This window comes from Condylura cristata, unplaced genomic scaffold (assembly GCF_000260355.1).
Source record: "Condylura cristata isolate star-nosed mole 26May11 unplaced genomic scaffold, ConCri1.0 scaffold00004, whole genome shotgun sequence".
Taxonomy (NCBI): Eukaryota; Metazoa; Chordata; class Mammalia; order Eulipotyphla; family Talpidae; genus Condylura; species Condylura cristata.
This window is the reverse complement of record NW_004567105.1, coordinates 56,810,041-56,832,249: the sequence shown is the minus strand read 5'-3', so window position 1 is coordinate 56,832,249 and position 22,209 is coordinate 56,810,041. Positions and strand designations below refer to the sequence as shown.

Here is a 22,209-nt window from a genome sequence, read left to right as displayed (position 1 = left end):
AAAAGCATCCAAAATACAAAAAACAATTTAGTAGCTTATTAGTAAGTTACATGCAATTTTCTTCATATATAAAAAGCTTGTACAAATCAATAAGAGAAAGATAGATACGACAACTTACAAGCATTTTAAAATTCTCATATTCATTTGCTTAAGATAAAGGCAAACAAAAACTACTCTTAAATGCTATTTCCACATTCCATTTAAACAATGATCAAAAATTCTGAAAACTCTGTTCTGACAGTTAATGAGGAAGAAATCTTGTCAGTGGCAACATAAATACCTTAGTATCTATAAAAGGCAACTGGCAAAATTAGAAACATATTGTCCTAGGAATTTATCTGCTTCCATCTCTCTTTACGATGTTCCTGGGATAGTTCTAGTTACATCACAATGCCTGGCACATATAATTATTATTTAATGAAAATATATAAAATAAGTGAATGGATGGAGGAGCATACTTAGAATGGCTTGAAAGACAATGTTGGAAGCTTTCAGCCTCACCCTCAAAATCTTTCAATAACTTGGGGGGGGTGCCTTAAGTTCTAGTAACTAAGTGTTCTAAATCTAGAGAAGCAAAGGAGACTGCTTTGACAGTATCAATTCCTACTTCTCTTTTGAATAAACCCTCTACTTTCACTTGTAACTCAGCATCAAAACCATATCTACATCAGCCACACCATCACCACTACTGGAGATGAACATTACTCAGGACATACTCCAAGTGCATCCTCACCATAAGCCTCTGAGGGATGAGCTGTGATACAGTTGTCTCCATCTCACAAACACAGGGCTGGGTTTAAAGATGCCTGGATATGTGTTCAACTTGCCACAGCAATGACGAGGCTGTTTCTTAGGATGAAATTTACTTCACCTTCTACATGTAATGTCCTGACAATAGGTAATAATTTGCTAGATTATGAAAGAAATGCTAAATAAAGTAACACCAGGTCTGGGATAAATGACACACATGACATCCAAGAGCAGAGCTTCTTTATCAGCTCAGGAATCCCTAAAAAGCCCTTGCTTTGCATGGTTAGGTGGCGGGCCAGCACCCACACTCAGCAGAGCGATAGGACACCTATGTGCCAATTGTCCAGTGAGTGTTTCTCACCAAGGCCCACTCATCACAGGTTATCAGAATACTCTCTGGCTATTCATTATTATAACCAACTTATTCTCTCCACGGTAATTATCTGTAAGCAACATATCATGCTGTCCTTGGAACCATCAAACTGACATATGATTAAATAGCAGAGGGCTCTGAAGTTAAATTTAAAACCACTCTCTTACACTTCAACTCACACATCACACTGAGATCTTTCCAGCCGCAAGAATAGTATAGTTGACTAACAAAGGCCAATGTGACATGGCTCTATTGCTTCAGAAGCCCATCTGGATAAGGTGGTGCACACGTTCTCAGAAGGTTCTGAAAAGATTTTCCCAGGACCTAAAGCAAAACTTTGCAAAGAAATTTTCGCCATGAAGTTCTGTCCCAACTCCATTTTAAAAACAGCTTCAGATTTGTTCATGCTCACTGGGGTGTCTTCACAATTACGTATGGAATCTCAGATAAAAAAAGGTTACTTTCTTCAAAATACTGTGAGAATCACACACCTTTCATCTTTCATTGTAAAATTATTGCACAATTAAATTATTTATGCTCAGTTCTCTATACATCAGTAAAAACAGTGTTTCTATTAACAGTTACTAGTTGAAAAAAAAAAAACGAGAAGCGTTCAATAGACAAGCTGGATTAAAGAATTAAAATATGAGTCTCACTATTGAACAGAAAAGGGAATCACAGATGTCCTTGGAGGGGAAATTTGTTTCATTTACCAATCCACTCTCTAGTTTCTAAAATTAAAGTTTTACTATAAAAATAATTCTACACAGGTCCCTCCCTGGTGGCACAGCGGGTTAAAGCACAGCTCTAAGAGGCTAAAGCCACTTCAGCATGAGTTCGATCCCCACCTGCCCCCGAGGTGACCACATGGCACAGCAGACCTCTCCTGGCCCACCTGCTGCTCCCCTCAGCAGTGTACTTCATTGATATTCCTGTTCTACTCCCCACTCTGCCTCTGGTGAAGCTCCTCATCGCCCCTGCACTTCTGGCCTGTACCCCAGTTCTGTATACACAAATAAATAAATCTTTTAAAATACTTTAAAAAATTAAAAAAAAATTCTACACAACCCACTTTATTTCTGCAGAAACTGTAAAATAGAGAAATAACACTTTTTTCTGACTCCTACTAAAATGGCTGCACACAGAATGAAATTATTCAATTCCTGCCTTCCTATTTTATTCTAGTTTTCATATTTATTTAATATAAATATTTTCCCTTATATGCTCATTGAATTTAGGGTAAATTAGGATAATTCTACCTAAAACCACTTGAATTTCTGACAAAGAAAATTTCTAGTCTTTGGAAGGCATACTAACAATAATGTATTTTCTCCATAGTAATACACACATAGTACCCATGCATTTTGAAACATGACTCCCTAAAATGCAGGCTTTGTGAAAATGTAGCATTGCACAGTGTGAAAAGTCCAAGCACCTTTCCGGAAGAAAGTCCCAGTGACTACTTGGACAGGTTTCCCCACAACCTGAGCTGGTATTGTGGGTAATGAAGTGATAGAATTCACATTTCATAAGAAAAGCCATATAAAGGAAATAAGATATTATTTTTCTAAAAAGTGATTTATAATAATACTGAGAAACTATTTTTTAAATTCCTTCCCTTTCCAACATTTACAGAAATGTCCAACCATCTTGGGAGATTTACTATTTGCTGGTAGTCAACCATATGGTAGTACCAACCAAAATCAGGGGTGGAGAAAAAAAAGGTATTGGAAAAATGCAAATGAATAGTTAACTCTCCTAACTTGCTATCTCTCGTTCAGGGGTCAGGCTCATCAGACTTCCCTGGAACTATCTTGACTTTGCTGCTCTTGTTTTCATTGTCATTGTCTTAACTAGTTTTCAAGTTGAGAGTAGTTTTACAAGTATGCAAGGAGCCTGAGAAGCATACTGAACTACCAAACATGTCAACAACAATGCAAATTGTGTTCATGCTCTCTTCCTCACTTGCTCTAGAGCCTACAGATAGAGGATTTGTAGAGGAGCAAATCAAGAAAAAGTAAAAATAATACAGAACACAAAGCCAGTGTTCTACAACCTGGAGCTGGCTCAGCAAAATATTACCATGGCAAGTTCCACCAAGGCCAGGTTGGAAAGGTGCAAGAACCAACCCCTGGCTATACCTCAAAGGTTCAAAACCATTTCTAAATATAGAACCCACTTTATGTTTGCAAGAGCTGTAAATCAGGGAAAACAACTTTTTTCCAACCCCAATAAAATACTTGCACCCAAAGCAAAATCAAATGATTTCTGGCTTTCTACCAGATATGCTTGGGCATAAAATTTTCTGACACTTCACCAGAAATGTCAGCATTAAGTAGAAGGCAACTTTAAAGAAGGAAATGATTTTCTGACCCGTGGATAACCCCTTCAACCCCAATAGGAAAAGGAATTTTAAAATACATCTGAAACCCAGTTTTTCCAGTTATTAGTACAAATGGGACAAACTATTTTTCTTAGTGGCCAAATCCTTCCTTATAGGAAGTGCTGGTCTTTGAATTCAGTGAGTGGAGGGGTCATGTCTGTTTTACTATTCTATTCTCAACACTCAGCACTGAAGCTAGCATGAAGAAGGATTTTGAGGAATAGTCAAGAAAGGAGGGGAAGCAAAGAGGGCAAGGAAGGAAAGTGGGAGGGATGGAGGGATGGAGGGAAGGAAGAGGGAAGAAAGAAGGGAGGGAGAAACTTGCATAAATACTACATGAACAGTGGTTAATTCAGCGCTGCACTGAGTTAGTGCTCAGAGCATTAGTGCTACTTCTGTTATTTCTATTATCAGGAGGATCAAGGTGCATCGTGAATATGAAAGAGAAAAAATGTAACATCTTAATGGCTTGCTTAGTTGTTCATCAGCTAGTTGGGAGACAATACTAGAGGCGCATGCAGTGTCCAGCCTAATGCCCAGCAGATATCCACCTATATAATCATGGAGGGGATAGGGCCAAGAACTGAGTCTAGCAAAGAATAAATTGCAGGAGCAAAGAGATGCTCCAGGCAAGGTGTTTCTCATTATTTCTTTGGGCAACAAGCCTCTGAGGTCTGGGAGGAGTGACTTCATCTTTTGCTAGAAGAATGAGGGATTGAGACTGCAGTGCTCAGCTTTGGGGAAACATCACAGTTTATTTTGGTAAAAGTGTTTGAAGCAACTCCGTAACAATGAGCTCATGCGCGGCCAGGCGCCAGCCTTCAGCTCCAGCCTGCTGGCTGGGAAGATACACAGGGCCCATCAGTACCAGCTCCTCCCCTGGACTGGGGCAGGGAGAATCCTGGAGAACTTGCTCCAAAGAGAGCCCCTTCCTCTCAAAGGCTGACAAAGGAGTCAACCCTGTATTCAAAGCTGGGAGACCCTGGCATCCATGCATATGGGCCTGGTTTTACTTGGTTGATTCTCTGGCAGGATTTTGAACTGAATCCCAAAGTTTTTTTTGTTTGTTTGTTTGTTTGGGGAGATGGGTGTTTGGTTTTTTTGTTTTTTTTTTTTTTTTGGTCAGCTGCTATATACACTTACCTAGATAAACTCATCTGCCATAAGTCATATGCTAATTTCCCAAGCAATTCATAAAAGTGAGCAAATTACCTATAAACCTTCCCTTTGGTACAATGCATGGGTCTGAGCACACCTACCTTTCCAGCTCCCTACTGGTTTATGTGTAAAGAGATTCTTGACAGAAATGGAGATTTCTGAGTGTGAACCTAAGCAGGTTTAGAATATGATATTTGCATTTTACCATACCCAATACATAAAATCTGTCCGCTGGAATTTAAATATATGAGTCTACATAGAGTTTAAAAATGAAATGAGCCACTTAAAAAGGTACTTGTTGGGGGAGGGGAGGGAGAACTTCCCTTAGAGTCCAGAACACCTAGGAAAAAAGCCCACGGGTTAGTGAAGTTTTCAAACACCAGCTTTGGAGGTGGGAAGGTAAAGGTAGACGACAAAGTTCTATGCTAAGAAAGACCAGGAGGTATTTTTTATAATATATTACATCTGCATACAGATATACAGAAATACGTCTATGTGCACATATATTCACATATGCATGGACACATATTATATATTTTTATATGTGTATCTCAATTGTGAGCCACATAAATAAAAGCACATGAGCCAGAGATCTTGTATTCAGTCCTACAATTACATTTCATATTATTTCAACTGGTAAACCTGAAAGTGGTTGGGGAAAAAAAGCATAGTTGAATCTGGACACTTGTCAAAACTCATGAAAGCTTCCAAGATTCTACAACTTTTTGGTTTCTAAGAAAGCAAAGCTGCTCAGTTCCTTCTACACTAAAAATACAACTAGAGACTATTTATAAGGATTGTACATTTTCTCAATTATTTTCATTTGGGATAATAGGTGAAATGGTATTAAAATAATCTGAATCCTGATTTGACAACATAGTTTACCCAGCCAGACAGCCTGCACATCTCACTAAGCCTGGCCCCTTGTCCGGAGATGTCGTTGTTCGCCACACCTCTCCCAACCCTCACTTGACATCATGTTTTCCACCAGTCTGAGTTCATGGTTGTTCACCATGAAACAGGAAAAACCTAAATACTGCCCAATACAACTGCTAGGACATGAAGGCCTGTGGGCAACACCTGAAGGCCCAGGCAGGAAACCCCGGGTGTGAGTGTGAAACGAGCGCATTAACCTGGGCTCGAGGGCTTTAATATCCACAGGTGCAGATTAGGGGCAGCAAAAGAGGCAAAAGGAAAAAGAAAACAAAAGACAGGCAAGGAAAAAAGCTTAAGCTTCAATGAGCAGATCCAAAACCTGGAGGAAAGGCTTGGATGCCACGTGGCTAAGTCCCACACTCCCCCTTTAAGATGTCTGTTTCTGCACATCTGAGTACTACAGAGGGAATGAACAGTCATTAGGATTTTGGTGAAAGAAGTTCTGTAGGGCCATACGTTTCATCTCTGTTTAGATCTCGGATTGGGGAAATATTGACAATGGGCCTTCCTTCAGCGGGGTGTAGTGCAAGGCAGTTTCTATAGGATGTACAACATGGTATGTGGGAATAGCAGAGAAGTGGTTTCATTTTCAAGGACTGTGAGCCACAGGGGTTGGGGCCTGGCAATGGAACAAAACTGGTATATAGGCAGAGGCCTCGTTTTGCAATCATTTGCTGCTGCATTCAGTGTGTAGGAGGCTCAGGTGATGAGCAGGGGACAGAATAAAGAGGTTCAGACCCTGCACAAAGAGAAGAAAATATTATAGTTTGCTTCCTCAAAAGGACAACATCAGCTGCCAATTGAGGTTAAACCATCGTTTTAAAGTCTAGGTAGTCTAAATCACACAAAGAGCATGCTTTAGTAAACTCATTGATTGAATGATGAAGAAATCATTAGATATTATAATGTATTAGTGGAAAGAGGTTTTGCTTGACTTAAAGGACAATGGATTATTGACTTGGGCTCATACTTGGGGTATATTTTCAAACAAAAGTCCATTTTGCTTCTTAATATTGGGATTCACTCAATCAATGCTGAATCTCACTTTATATTTGGTTCCATATGCTATGCCCTTGGTAATTAAAGTATGTCTTGTGGCTAATAAAAATGAAGTTAAAAAGCTGAAGTCAAAACAATGATACGAAATAACATGTGTGTACAATATGTTACTCACACACTGATAATTTTCAAAAGTGACTTTGAAAAAAAAACTGTTATAAATCTTTCAAAACAGTGATTTAGTAAGCGAAAAGTCTGCATGGTTTGCAATATTAAATTCAGCTTTTAAGTTGCTGTGTCACGGACAGATCTTTTATTCTCCTGCATCCTGCGCTTTGCTTCTTCCACTGCTCCATGTTTTATCATCATGAAGTCAATTTTCTGAACTGCTCAGGAAAAATGCCCTAGGGAGTTTTTGCCACAATTTCTCTTAATGATTTTATAATCCAGGAATAGAATATATCAATAAGCGAACAGTGATTTATTCCCATCTTTTTCTTCTCCTGTCCCCACCTATAGAAGCTTCTCATAAAATAAACCTTCCCTAGGCATGGGATGCAATGGGAAAAAATGTGGTGGTCAGAAGAAAACCATTTCAGAAATGTGTTTGTTAAACAAGTGCAAGCAATAAATTGAGCTTTAAGAGGGAAAGGCAGTTAGAAGAAAAACTGAAAGTACTGACCTGAGAGTCAAGCTGATTGGAGCAAGGGTGAGAGCAGCAATTTGGAGGATAAGCAGAAAGGAAAAGGGATAGCAAAAGAGAATAAAAGGGAGGAAACGCATTAGTTTTAAACATACAGCCAACAGATGTTATATTAGCAGGTTTCATAACCAAATGAAGGACAGATAAAGCGATTTTTATATGACTTTACCCCCAAATCCTTAGGCACACACTGTAACCTGTTGTTTACAACATTATTCTTAGGAAACCAGCATCTGCTCTCAAATACATAATCACAACACACCCTGATGTGAGCTATTGGGTATGCTCTGGCCACCCACTGGCAGAATTTGCCTTTTGCTGGAGGAAAATCTGTAGAGAAGGTTGCTATCTATGTGTGTGCAAAAATTTATTATTCAATAAAATGAAATGAAAATTAACTACAGTGTTAGAGCTGGTAGTAAGCACTGATATCAAAAAATTGGATGGTTATGTTCTGAAATACTTTCCTTTCCTCTCTAAAACCCAAAGTTGCTCAGCATTTGGCTTCCTGTTCAAAGATTCCCATTTTAGATGCTCACAGAGCACTGTGCCCGGAATGATTAAAGATACTGTGAGGAAGACTTCGGGTAAGTGCTGTCTGCTCATTAGCCTCCCAAGAAAAGGTGGGGTAGCTACCAGAACTGTGGGTGATTTTGATCATACATCATGATTGCAAATATCCACATGCTTGATAACCTGTTTGTATAAAAAACATTTAACACACCCTTCTAATTTGCCAAGCAAAAATGCCAAGCAATATTGAAAAGAAAAAGGACCACCATGATCTTCTTCAGGCTATCTCAGGAGCAGATAGGAGATGTTCACACTATGAACCTATAAAAGGCTCTTTGCAAAATCTTTACCACCAAGATGCTCAGTGAAAGTGCACCTGTTATGAAGCAGCATTTTTTAAGCATTTCAGGTAAGAGAAACAAGCAAATCCTCAGGGGAAGGTTTTTAAACAGGAATATTTCAAATGAAAACAGCAATAACTATAGTGATAAAAATCAAAAATAAAATACAAGATTAAATATACAGTGAAAGTGTTGACCCAATCATGAGAGCACAATGGCTGAAAACAGAAGTGAGTCCAGGCCATGATCACTGAGGAAGCTCCGGCACAGCTGGGCCCAGCGACCATCGCAAAACCTGCATCAGAAGTACATCAAACAGAGGCCAACAGCAAGCAGGCACTTAAGATTCCGTTGCCTTTTCAATGGCTCCTAGATTTCATTACATTTTCAAAGGTGCCATGATGTACATGTGCCTCAAGAAAAAGGTAGTTAGGGATGGTGGAAAACCATCCATGCATGCTTTTAAAATATTCGTTCAACTAAGCTAACAAACATTAATAGAAATTACTTAACAAGAAATGACCACATAAAACCAGAGCTGGGGTCAAGGCTCTTCCGTGTACCATGGGACCTCCAGAACATTTTATCATATTTTTTAAGTTAAGGATAAGTTTATGTTTTGAAAAGAGTTTGGAAACACATCAAAGAAATTATGTCAGTATTTGATGAACAAATTCAGAAGGAAAAATAATAGTCTGGTAATCAACTTTAGAGAAGGTGCTTTTAAGCATCGAAAATGCTTCTTCTAGTCCAAATGTCTGGCGGCATTAGTCCCAGGTGCACATGATTATCACCTTGTTTTCTATTCTGATGCTTAGGAGAACCTCAAGGGACCCAACCTCTTCTTCAGTTTGGAGGCACATTACTGAGGCTCTACTTGAATCCTCCGCCTCTAGACAAACCTCCTAATAGATTTAAAATATGACATGAGTGGTGGGGAAAGGTGGAGGAGGGATCCATGAGAACTCTCCATTTCCTTTTGCACCTTCTCACTGCATCTAGAATTCTTTGAAATGTTTTAAGAAAGATTTGTCCCAAAAACTACAATTAAAATAATTACATGAAAGATCACCTGACTGATTTCTTCCCATGGTGAGGTATCACAGGCTCAGTGACAGTAGGGCCCTGGCTGAAACACCTCTAACCTCACTCTTTCCCCTAAGGCACCAAATAATGAATTCTGGAAATTCTGAATAAAGCTCAGAGACCTAGATGAGCACTGATACCAGAAGACCACATATTTCACTGCCTCTCATGTTTCGTGAGCTACTTCATTGCACAGCATACATGTTATCTAGCACTGGCAATTGCATGATTTCAGCCTCATTTGGACCAACAACCAGGGGCTGGTCAAGGTCCTTCACCTACCTGTGCCCAAGCCCACCAGAGCAGCCTGCAGTCCCAAGCAGAGGCTCCCAGCTGGACCACAGCACACCTGCATCTGGGGGCCATGATGAAGCAATAAGCACTTTGAAAAGCAAAATCTTTAATGGCTGAAGAAAAACATCATTCACATGGAATTTAAGAGGTAAATGCATCCATGGAAGTGCCAAGTGTGTGCTCTTAGCAAGGATACATTGTGAGAGAAGTTACAAAATGGGAAGATTAACAGAATAGAAAGCCAACACAAACTGCCCTCTGAGGAAGGAGGAGCCAGAGTCAGTGTCATTTGAGTTTTTCTTACCCCGTACCTTTTGCTGCACATAACTGAAGTTCTGGAATATTTTAAAACACTAGCTGCTTTTTGAAAAGAGGTCTTTTTTACTCTGGTAGGTCACATTACAGACCAGAAACCACAAATTTATTTCAAGTTCAATTTTTTTGGTTTTCAAAATCACAAACTTCATTGCAAACATTCCTCCATGACTCCAAAATGGAGATATATGTCATATTGCTAAGAAATCTTTGGTTCCCAACATTATGAAGTATGAATTTTGCAGCTTAAGCCAACAAATGGCGATACTGCCCAATTTGAAAAAGGCTGCCTGACAGTTCAAGGAAGATGTTGTAGTCAGAATACACATGTAACCCAGCAGATAATGCTTCAGTAAAGCAGGCCAAGGCTGAGCTCTCCTTTTCCCAAGAAACTTCCCCTCTTGATCTCCACCCCCATCTCCTCAGGGGCCTGGGCTGGGGCTGGGGCTCAGACATTTCCCAGACTATGTTCTGCTGCTGGACCCAAGATGCAGGCAGGCCGAGAACTGGGACAGAGTCAAGTCCCACCACACATTTTATGAATTACAGTGCCTGGGAGGCATCAGCTTTAAGGAGAGGCAAAGGCAGAGATAAAGAAAATGTGCAGAAAGTACATAAAGATAAATGTCCGTAAAAATCACTGTTGTTTTAATGCATTCCATATTGAGGAAATAAAAATGTGAATATTCTTGATGTTTTAATGGCAACAGTGTCCAGCTAAAACCTATTGTGCAACTAGACAATTATGCTATTTTTATGCAAATGTTTAGAGTAGCTGATCCTGATATTCTATTACAATTTTAGGGAGCTGGGTTAGTGCAGAAAAATGCTTTCTAGATATGCAGCACATCACTTTGTCTCATGAAAACTAATAAAGATGAGGCAGATCCCCATGGCCCAGCAGCAATGTGCCTCTGCCGGCTGCATGACTGTTTTGTGCTACTGAATTAGCTTCTGCCTTTTGACCCCATTGCTGGAGGGGTGGTTCTCAGTCACTCATTTGTCAGACTTGTGTTCAAATTCTGACTCTGATTCATATGCCTTGATAAAGCTACTACAACTGTATACGTCATAGTTTTCTTATCTAAAAATGAGGATATGACATTTTCTGTGTTGTGGGTAAGATTAAATGCTATACCATACTGCACATCAAGAGTTTAGAAGAGTTCCTGGTGCAATGTAAACATAAAATGTACATAACTTATTATTGATACCAGTATCATTATCTAGGGCTCCTCTCCATGACCCACTGCTTCTCAGAGCCATAGACTCAACGGTAGTCTAGAAGGCAGGAAAGATACACTAGAATTCATCTCTTCCTGGCAAGATCAATCTTCAGAAGCAAATTTTTGGCCCTGAAATACAGTTCCAAAATAGTGATGTAGATACATTTAAAATTAACAGTATGTTAAAGAATCAGTAGATTAGCATAAATTTCCCTTATTTTTAAATATGTTTAAATTAAAATGGAGCCCATAAGGTTTTTAGTATGCATGCGTATCTCAGGTTAAAAAAAATCCCTAATTTTAATTTCTCTAAGTGGTCACACTGAATGAAAGTCAGATGCCATCAAATTAATGCTAATATTTTAAAATGAAATATTGATTTGGCATTTGAATATATTAAATATATATTTGAAAATGTTCATTTTTAATAAATTAATATATCTAATTAATACAAAGCTACTTAATATTGAGAATATGTTTGAACACATAATGATGTACCTGTCCCACCTTGCAGTGAAACTTGGCACTTGCAAAGAGTGATATATTTTAATAGGTTGCTAGAGTCATTTCTAACAAGATCCAAAGTCTCGCAGCTGGCAGGAAGCAGAGGCAACATTTGAACCCAGGTGTTTCTGCTGCTAAAGCCTCCAGCTTTCCATGTTTTCTGCATGTCTTGAAGTCTATGAGAGCCTCCACAGTGCCTTGACCGGAGTTGGCAAACCTTCACCGATTTACTCAAAATTTGCTGATCTCTCTCATATGGACTGAATATAGGAAAAACAAATTCTGCCTTATGCTGAACCAATAAGAAATCCTTAGAGGTTATGGAGTTTTGTAAGATTACTCAGAAATTCTTTCCTTATATCAAATACAGGGAACAGCAATGATAGGAAATTTCTTTTCAGAGTCCATACCCCACATAAATATAATATGGATATGATTTAACCTGAAAATCTAAACGCTCTGGAACTTATATAACCTTCTTTGTTTTCAGATAGAATTTGCTATCAAGCAGACCCTATGCAAACACAGTTCTTTACCAACTGCCATAAGGGCCTTTGAAAAGATGAATTTGTTGTGGTGTATGTACCCAAAAACATCCAAAAGATATAAACGCTTTTCCCTTTCCCCTGTGTTGAACGAATTCCCAGCCACAGTTTTCCTTTTTCTTTGCTTGATACAAACCTAAACCACAAACACTTGTCTTTGATGGGAAAAAATCTGAAGTTTCAGGTAGTCAAAGCCTCAACTTACATACACCACTGCCAGAAATGTTAGGTCATGGACTTCCCTCCAGAGAGTTGACAATACCTTAGGCCCTAAGGAAACACATACACATTCAAAAGAAATGTCAATTTTGCCTTTTGAGTGTCCACGGGAACACATCATCCCTAACAGGCCATCTTCCTCATACATAACTTGTTTCCAAGCTGAAATATGAATGTGCATTCCAAGCTATCACAGCCTGAGACGGGCCACAAGGCAATCAGTGTGCACTCACTGTCGACAATTCACAACATGACTGCAGACTTTACCTCTCGAGTTCAGCAATCTTCTTGTCCTTGTCATTCTTTTCATTCTCCACCTCCTTGAGGATCTCCAGCAACCGGTCAACTTCCGCCTGGGCCTTGCCACACTCATCGCGGTAGTAAGACGCCTCTTTATCAAGTTGCTTCATTCGGTCAGCAAATTCAGGGTTCATCCTGGAGTCATCTTCAATATTATGAGCCTTCAACATTATATTTTTAAAGAATGTAGTTAAGACAACAATTTAGAACAATAGAGAGTGCAGCCACCAATGGTGAAGAAACTGACTTTGGAGAAAAACAATAATAACCACCAAGAATTATGGGTATACTGTCAGTAAAAAGGCAAACTGAGAAAAAAAAAAACCCACACATTTCAGCTACCTTGGAGCAATGTTGATTTTTAATTATAGCACAATTTTACAGGGAAGTTTCTGTAATGACTGTTATTTTGTTTCAATAGATAGTGTTCTTTTTACTTTTTTGCCACCAAAATGTTGGGGATAGGTGTGGGTAGAGACTGTGATGTCTTTATTCCTGGTTACTTGGCAAGCAGAATTAAAATAATTCAACTCCTCACTGTTAGGGAGGTAATTCATACCAACTGTTTTCATTTCTGATGTAAAGAAGCTGAGATAAAACAATATTAAATTATTTTCCCAAGAACTATTAAGGGCAAATATAAGCCAGGTAACACAGGAGACTAGAGGGTTACTCACTGAATACTTCATCTTGACAAATTTCAGCAGAAGATGTAGTTTGAAAGAAAGACTTAGAAGGGAGTAAGCTTTCCAGCTAACAGTCATACCCATAAATTCTTGTTCTCTTGATTAATTTTAACCTGAACCAGGAGGAGGATGACAGCTAATTCATGAACAAGCACACAGACGAGAATGCAAACATGCATGAATGGATGGCAGCTTTACACACACGAGTAGACACAAGCAACAACACTGCAGAATAATTTGCAGCCAAAGTATTTGTGGTTTGTGTGTGTGTGTGTATGTGAGTGTACTATAGCTTTTTTTTCCCAAAATAAACGTTTGGCTGAAATATTCCCAGACAGATGGAAATAACACTGCACCGCAATGTTTTGCCTACCCCTTGTTTCCCATTATTCCTAATTGACTTCTTCAAAGAGCAGGCAGGGAAAAAACAAGTAGTTTAACAACAGTGCACATCCAACAGAAAGTTCAGAGAACTCATAGATGTCTGTATCTCCCAAAATCCATTGTGAATTAATAAAATGTCAACAATTTATTAAGACTTAAGTTGTGCTGCTGTCTTACTATACAGAGCAGATGTTCATTGAGTTTTTACATACTTTTTTTTTTAATTTCAGGGAAAAAACAAGGCAAGCAAGCTACAGCTACTGGGGTCAAATGAATCATGCATGGTTAGAAAAATTAATACTATTACTACTGTTAGGTTGACAGTCTTTGCAATGATTTAGTAGAAAAAAATTCAAAAATTAGTAGAAATAAAAATAAATTTATTATTTATGACAAGATAATCATTTCTATAATAATACTGTTGCATGTAACATATTATTTAAGCATGAGGATAAAAGGTGAATAATTTGTTTTCATGTTCTTTAATCTAAGGGTGCCTTATTCAAGAAATAACTATGCAAAAGAACTTGGAAAAATATATCAATACAATATATTATCAAGTGCTGGTTCATCCACCTTCCTAACATTTATAGAAAATAATTATTTTCATTTTAAATAGTATTTTTACTGGCTTTTATTATAATAAATGACTGAGCTTTGATGGTTTAATTTAAATAATCTGAAAGGAAATCTTAGCTAATATGCCCTTAAGAGCTTATCCACCTAGTGATTTTATTTTTAACTGAAGTAATGAATATTAAGTTTGTTTCTATTCAGTTAAAAACACAGAGATGTAGACATTCTACTTCAAAAGAAAATAATTACTCCATGTATCTATTTGTGATAAGAATCAGCTCATTACTGTCACATAAACAGAAAAGTATTTTAAATGCTTAGTTTTAAATCACTAAGAAAAAAATTAAAATTTTGTAATAAATCCCTCCTGGTTTTTAACATTTTTACCACTATTTTATGGAAAATAACAACACTTTCAAGGCATCCTTCTCAAACTACCCAACCAATAACATTAAGATCTTTAAAGAAGAATTAACTGAGCAATGAGTAGCTAGAACAACACATAAATTGATAAATAATATTTTGATTACCTACTCCTGACTTTAGTTAAAATTCTTTTCTTGACTGATTTAAAGAATCACAAGAGCTAGCAGCTATTTGCTGTGGTTTAATTTAGTTGTTTTAATTTTTATAAGAGCTATTTATATTATGCATACAAGAACTGGGGTATAGGCTAGAGGCGTTGGGCATGAGAGGATACACCAGAGACAGAGTGGGAGCAGAACAAACTGACTGATTGAAATACACTGCTGAGGAAAGCAGCTGGTGAGACAGGAGAGGTCTGCCGCTTCATGTGTGTGGTCACCTCTCTGGCTGGGAATTGAACTCATGCTGCAGCGGTTGTGGATGGCTTCAACATGCTGTGCTTTAACCTGTTGTGCCACTAAGGAAGGCCCTGGTTGTTGTAATTCTTATATGATTATCACCATTATTTTTAATGAGTGGGTACAGGATCATTAATTGTGAGACCCAGATTCTAAATCTACCCATTTTATGAGTATGGGCAAATAATTTAGCTTCTCTAAGGACAAAAACTACAAAATGACAAGCATGAGAAAACTGCACCATCTCTAAAACTGTTAGTAATGCTATTTACATTTTCATCCCATGAATGGGGCTTAATTTATAGTTCATAGATTTAATAAATGTTCATCAGTATATTACTGCACATGTTAGAGAAGCCTCCCTCATAAATTTACAGAGAAAATAGTCTGGGAAGGGCAGTATGTGGTCACCTTCCTTAAAGTAGATTCTTAGTTAGAAGATAATTCAGACCATATTTAAACATGGGTGAAGTCAGATTGGTTGGTTATGTTTTCAACCCACTAAGTGAATATGGTTAAAGGACTTGTAAGGTGTTTAGACGTATAGAAAGCCTAGAAAAAAAAAAAAAAAAAAAACGATGCCTGAATCTAGACTATAATACTCTTGACTCCCTGAGACAATGACATTAGATGTTATTAAAATAAAGACCATTGCCAGGTTTACAGCTGGCCTAGAGTTTGTTATATGGTTCTTATGGATGCTAATGATTTTTCCTTTTAAAAATAACAGACAACCTCAAGAATAGATTTGAGTTAAATATATCTTTATGTATCAACATGTACTGATATCTGGGCAAAACAATTTATGTCAAACCACCTTCAGTATTGTGCCAGAATTCTTGAAGGACTATTAATCTTGTAAATAGATAACATTACAAAAAAAAAAAGTATTTAAGTAAAAAAAAAGCTTCAAGAAGAGTCATTTAGCACGGTTTCTGGGTAATAGCAATTTCAGGTCATTTAGATGAAGATTCAAGAGAAGAGAGAATTTCACGTGATTGTAGGCTGGTGAGTCTCAGATTTGTGCTGTTATGAAAGATACCACAGATAGTCAGCTCTGTATAACCTTTTCAGAAGATAGTCTGAAATTGTTAAACAGTACAACATGAGCATGTTGCTCTGTGATCTGCAGACATAGGAATGATCCTATACTGAAGAAATGGAGGAGGAAAATGAGTTTATAAAAAGCAATGTTTCCTTCAAAGTTAGAAGGGCTGCGCCATCTCTAAAACTGGAGTGAAGTACTTAGTTTCTAGTTAGAAATAGTCTTTTCTTTCTTTAATTTTACATCATTTTATTTTTTCACATTATATTTGACAGGATTTCTCTTGCCTTTTTAAATTAAAGCATGGATTCCTTAACCAGGACTGGAAGTTCATGATGGGGATCAAAAGTAGATAGCAGTACTTTTTTTTTTTTTGAGCTTTATATATATTTTTATATTAGTTTATTTTTACATATTTTTGTGCATTTTTTCATCTCAGTTGCAACCCCCTTGGGTTTCCCATCACCAAATCACCCATGGGCTCATGTACTTTTGACAAAATAACAGATATAGTTGAATAACTCATCATTTGGACAAATTCCTACCAAACTGAACCCTTTAAAACTTAAATTGAAAATACATAGTTGAATAGTTACTTTACTTTGTAGAAACTGATTTGAAACTTAGTTCTCCCAAAAGTCCAGGAAGAGACTTTCCCTTCTTTCAAAGCTTTTCAACTTTATTCCTATCTTCATTAGATGAGACTCTAGTTCTTGAAAATGCAGACTGAAGAGTTTAAGAGCTTTAACTGTAGCCAAAAACACTGTCACTTTCAAAGACATCCATCAGTTATTAAAACTGATGTCAATGATTCTTTTCTTAATGTAGAGATTCAATTCTCCTGATTAAGTAGTTCAGCTTAAAAGTATATCCAGATTTCTGGTTCTGCCTCAAAATATTTCTAGTAACTTAGAGCAACTCTCAAGCATCTCAGAGAATCACAGAAAATTGGGAAAATAACATTTCTGAAATATCTGTATTACATATTAGATCTACACATTTTAAGGGTCCCCCAATTATGTTTCCTGTGTTTTCATATGTAAGGAAGTTTCCCCACAAATGGGAATAATCATAACAAAGTTTAGAACCTAACTGATGTGGGCAAGCATTGGCATTTTGATGTGAACTGATTATGAAAGCCTAAAAATCAAGCACAAAAGAGAAATCTGGTCATGACTTGGGACAAGTAACATATGACAACATCTAGAGGTTCTGTTAATGAAAGAAGTTAGAACTAATTCAGTACACAGAGCAAAAGTTCAGGCTCATACTATATTTAAACCAAAGCAAAGAGTAAAAGTGGCAAAGGCCAAATCAGGGATTGATAGTATTGATAGGACAAATCACATGTATTTATACTCCTTTTATAAAGTTGGACATTGATTATTTCCCAATAAAATGCTAGTTCATCATTCCAAGTACCTAGAAATGAAAGAATCAAACAGAAATCTGCTGTGAAACTAGGCAGGGGATATTCAGTTATAATATTATATAACATTCTGTCTTTGAAATGGGCCCTAACAATTTCAATAAAAAATCTTTTCTCTCAAAATAAACACATGATTAGTCATGATCATAAAGTACAAGCAGAACACTATCAAATGAATTTGATGATTTTCTGCTGTGCTGCTTATGGGTTTTAGCAATAATTTCCTAGATTTATATACTATAAAAATATGATTCTCGTTTGCAGTACTTTGGGAGTTCAGGGTCTGTTAATAGAACTCCAACATTCCTTACATATCTTAATAGCAGAACAGGGTATAAACTACTTAAAACATTATATGTGATTTTAATCTTCTAAAATAAGTTCCAATATTCACCTAATTCTGAATTAAGAATAAAATACTACTTTAAAAAGATAAACTGCAGTTAAGGATGACATAGGACAATAATGTAAAATTTAATTTGTATTTTAAACTCAGTAAATAAAAAATACAAAAGCTGAGACTTAATAAAATATTTGGAAAATGGCAACGTATCTTTCAACCTTACACTACCTAGTTCTGTAGGAAATTATTCCTTCACAATTGTAGCTAAGTATATCCAGAATAGTCACAGTGTGTGTATTATAACAGCTATTCTAAAAATCAATTTATCCTCATAGATGAAACAAGCAGGATATTTGTAAATAAACAAAGGTTCAGAATATTTTTCTGTGTCACATGCTAAAAAAGAGTTCAATATAAGTTTAACACTATTTAAGCCCTTTCAAGACAAAGCTGTAATTATTAATGTATGCCCTATTAACTATGGAATTTCCTAAAATCAGTAATATAAGAGAGAACTGAGGAAATTATCTGAAACAAAATATGAACTTCAAATATTAAATGGTGTTCAAGATATTAGCTAGATTCTTTAGATCTTAAAGTTTATATCAAGAGTGAGGCATGTATTTCTGTGTGCAAGAATTTATACCTGCTATATGTATTCCCTGAATTATTTTTAAATAATTGTAATTTTCCATTATATTAGTGGCACTAGCCTATGAATAAAACAAATAATTTTCAGAAATGGGCTTCAAAAAGTCACTAAGAGAAGCCACTGAACCTAGCATGAATGTGAAAGCATTTGCAACCCAGCCCACCATGTGCTTGGGATTGCAGTTACAACCACATCTAAATCAGGAAGATGTCACTGAACATTGACAAGAAGTTTTTCTATCTGGACTGGGAAAATACTTGGTCTTTTTCTTATGAACCCAAATGTGATCCCTGCAAAGGAGGCATTTGCAAAAGAGATGGGATTTCAATGGATGCTGCCCAGGTGGAGGAACTTGTACATGTAGCCCTGGCTTATAGTAGTGAAAGTCTAATACAGAGCACCAAATTTAGAGCCCAGAGAATCTAAAGATGGATTAAAAAAAATTATGAGACCTCTGGATATCATCTATGGGCATAATAACCATTCAGGCTACAGCAATTTAGGCATTTGAGACTGTTGAAAAAACCATACTATTTGTCTAGAATTAAGAACTAAGGGAAGAAAAAAGTCTCAAGTGAAGATAACCTGCACCTATTTATGATAAGACCAAACTCTTCCAGGAGTAGGCTGGCAGTTAAATAGCAGAAAAATTCTGATTATACAAATAATAAGGATACAAAGGCAAAATTCTAGGTTCCTAAGAAGTGGCATTAGCGCATCACTTTGTATAATGGTGTGGCTAAAGTAAAAATAAAGGTTTTTTTTTTTAAAAAAAAATCTATTTAAGGAAAAAACTGTACTCATGTGAGGACTTCAAATTTTAATTCTTTTTTTTTATTTAGATTGATGGACATAAGCTGGCTGTCAATTTATTTCATAAAAATAACTAAGCTATAATTCACCAAATTTTGTAGGTGGCCATATTTAAAACAAAATACAAAAAAATAAAACAAATTTCCAAGTTACTGATAAATGCTTTGAAAATAATTGGAGAAAGATAATCACAATAGCTAAAGCTTAGAACTATCCTTAAAAATAAATATCAGTGCTTAGAACTATCCTTAAAAATAAATATCAGTGCTTAGAACTATCCTTAAAAATAAATATCAGTGCTATAATAGGAAAATGTCAAAACTTTACTGTAATAGACCACTGAAACAAATACAAGTTGTATCAAGCTCATAAATAAGAATACTGAAAGATATCCATAACCCTAAATGAAATGAATATAATTCAAATTTAAAACACCAACAATTGTGCTTTTTACTGACAATATGATCTAGCAATTTATTTAGAAATGTATATATTATATATATTAAATATTTGATACATATTATATACATAATTAAAGGATAGAAGTATTAAAACAAAAGAAGTAAAATGAAAAACTGAAAGAATTAGGATGGAACTTGTTCTGTGGATGTTTAAAAATATTATAAAACCACAATAATTAAAATTATGACCCAACAAGCAATGAACATTGACTGTTGTCCATATGACAATTTAGTAAAAAATACAATAATATCAAGATCAGTGAATAAAGAAAATTATTCAATATGGAGCTGGAATAATTCAGTTATCATTTAGAAAAATATGAAGTTAGACCTAACTTCTTAACAAGAATCAAAAAAACTAAAGATAAGGTGGCTAAAGGAATATAAAAAGAAACTTTTTAAAAATAAATACAGGTAAATGCCGCTAACAAATTTTTTTTTATAGTCTGAATTTTATTGATTATATCCATTATTACTGGCAAAGAGTAAATCCTTTGCCTCTAACAAAATTTAAGATAAAAAAATTACCGCAAATCTGACAAAAGTTTTGCATAAACTATAACTCATACACACCAATGAACAAAAGAGTAAACTCAAAAACCAGTACTTGATGATGTAAAGCCACTCACCAAACAGAAAGAGCTAATAAATGTATTCAAACTCAGCCACACTAAGAAAAGTAGGAAATTAAAGAAAGGAAATTTTAAATGAGAAAAAAAACCTTCCACGTAAGCATTTCTTGAAGTCATAGAAGCTGACGGCTGTCATTGCTGGCTGCTAGGCTGCAGACAGGCCACCGTAACTCAAGCGCTTGAAGATACATGTATTGGTAAAAATGCTCTAAAATGCAACACAGCAGGAACTATTGGGAACTTTACAAAATCAATGTTCCAGTAATAAAACTATGAAAAAAAAGTAAATGCGAGAAAAATTAATATGGAAAGATGTTCTTCAAGCATTACTGATACTGGGAAAAAAAGGGGGGGAGGAGGAGTGTGGGAGAAATGGCACATTAGAGCAATGTGTAAGAGTGGCATACGACCTATCAAATAGTACCTCAGAATTATAGTTAATTACTATTAATTAAGAGTAATTAATTACTCTTAAGTAATAAATAATTACTATTCTGTTGGCCTATGACCATAAACCTAAAAAAAAAAAAAAACAGTTTGATACCAGTTTGTTGAAAAGAAGAAAGAAGTAGAATATTCTATAAGAAGAAAGAGAAAGGGAGGGAAGGAGCAAAGAAAGAGGGAGGAGACAAAACAACAGTACGACCAAAAGATGTCTAGGTAGGGAACAGCCAAATATTCCTAGTAATTATCTCTGTGCAGTGATATGTTTCACTGATTTTATTTCCTCCTATGTCCTTCCACACTTTTTGCAAATTCTCCACTATGACCATATATTATTTTTATAACCAAAAATAAATAAATAAAAGATATTATTAAGGACAGAAAATCCATCTTGCTGCATCCATATCACTATCAGTCTAATAAGAGGTGGATCACTTATTTGGACAAGGGAATTAAAATAATGAAAACCTGGCCATATTTCAGGGTGCCTAAACAATGGGGTAGTTTAATTAACTGGGTGAGAAGGTAGTCACCTAGAGGAATTATGGGTTGGTGTTGGATGTGTGGTGGTTAACATACACCTAGAAGTGTAATCCCAGTATCGCTAAATCATATGTAATGTTGTAACCAATGTCATTTAACTAAAAAATTAAAAATTAAAAAATCAAATAACTAAAAAGTTTGTTTTTGTCTCCTAGAGACCTATCACTGGAGTGAAACGAAGGCAGAGTTCAATTCCCATGTCATCGACATTTCTGGAAACTGACTAAAAGTTAACAAAACTCTTTCTTGAGGTCTACATAGTCTGACAAGGATGTTAAGCTCCTGTCATGGGTCCTGGGAAATCTTTGCTGCTGCAGAGAAAAATCCCTCACCATTTGTCCTACACACTCCCAAAATGTAACATATTTAGGTTTTCTTTCTGTACTTACCTAACCAATGTGGGATTAATTTGTACCTTTTTTAAACCATCTAAAAAAAAACACTCATTTTTCCCAGGATCAATTTTCAAGCTTAATGATACTCCAGTTTTATTTGTCTTTCTTCACCTCTTCAATGTCTTGAGTCTATTTATTAACACTTCCATCCAAATGTTAGGAAAATCTGGATAATCTTTAATGCTCTGCTAAAAATCATATTTGGAAAAAGAAGTTAATAAAGATTCCCCAATAGGGCTTGAGGAATTCTGTCTGCAAGAATAAAATCTGCCTTAAAGAATGGCAATGAAGACTAAATCGAATAAAGGTACCCAAGAATCTTGTGTATCGTGCTTCA

General features: G+C 36.2%; 1 protein-coding gene across 5 annotated transcripts in view; it reads right to left on the bottom strand.

Moving 5' to 3' along the window:
* Positions 1–22,209, bottom strand: part of ERC2 (ELKS/RAB6-interacting/CAST family member 2) — a 782,253-nt gene that overhangs the window by 394,911 nt on the left and 365,133 nt on the right. For all 5 annotated transcript variants that reach the window (XR_001145038.1, XR_001145039.1, XR_001145040.1 and 2 more), the window contains one exon: positions 12,613–12,806. Coding sequence is in view for 2 of the 5 variants with exons in the window: in XM_012720433.1 (XP_012575887.1) it covers positions 12,613–12,806 (194 nt within the window). In the remaining 3 variants the exon portion in view is untranslated. The remainder of the gene's footprint in view (positions 1–12,612; positions 12,807–22,209) is intronic.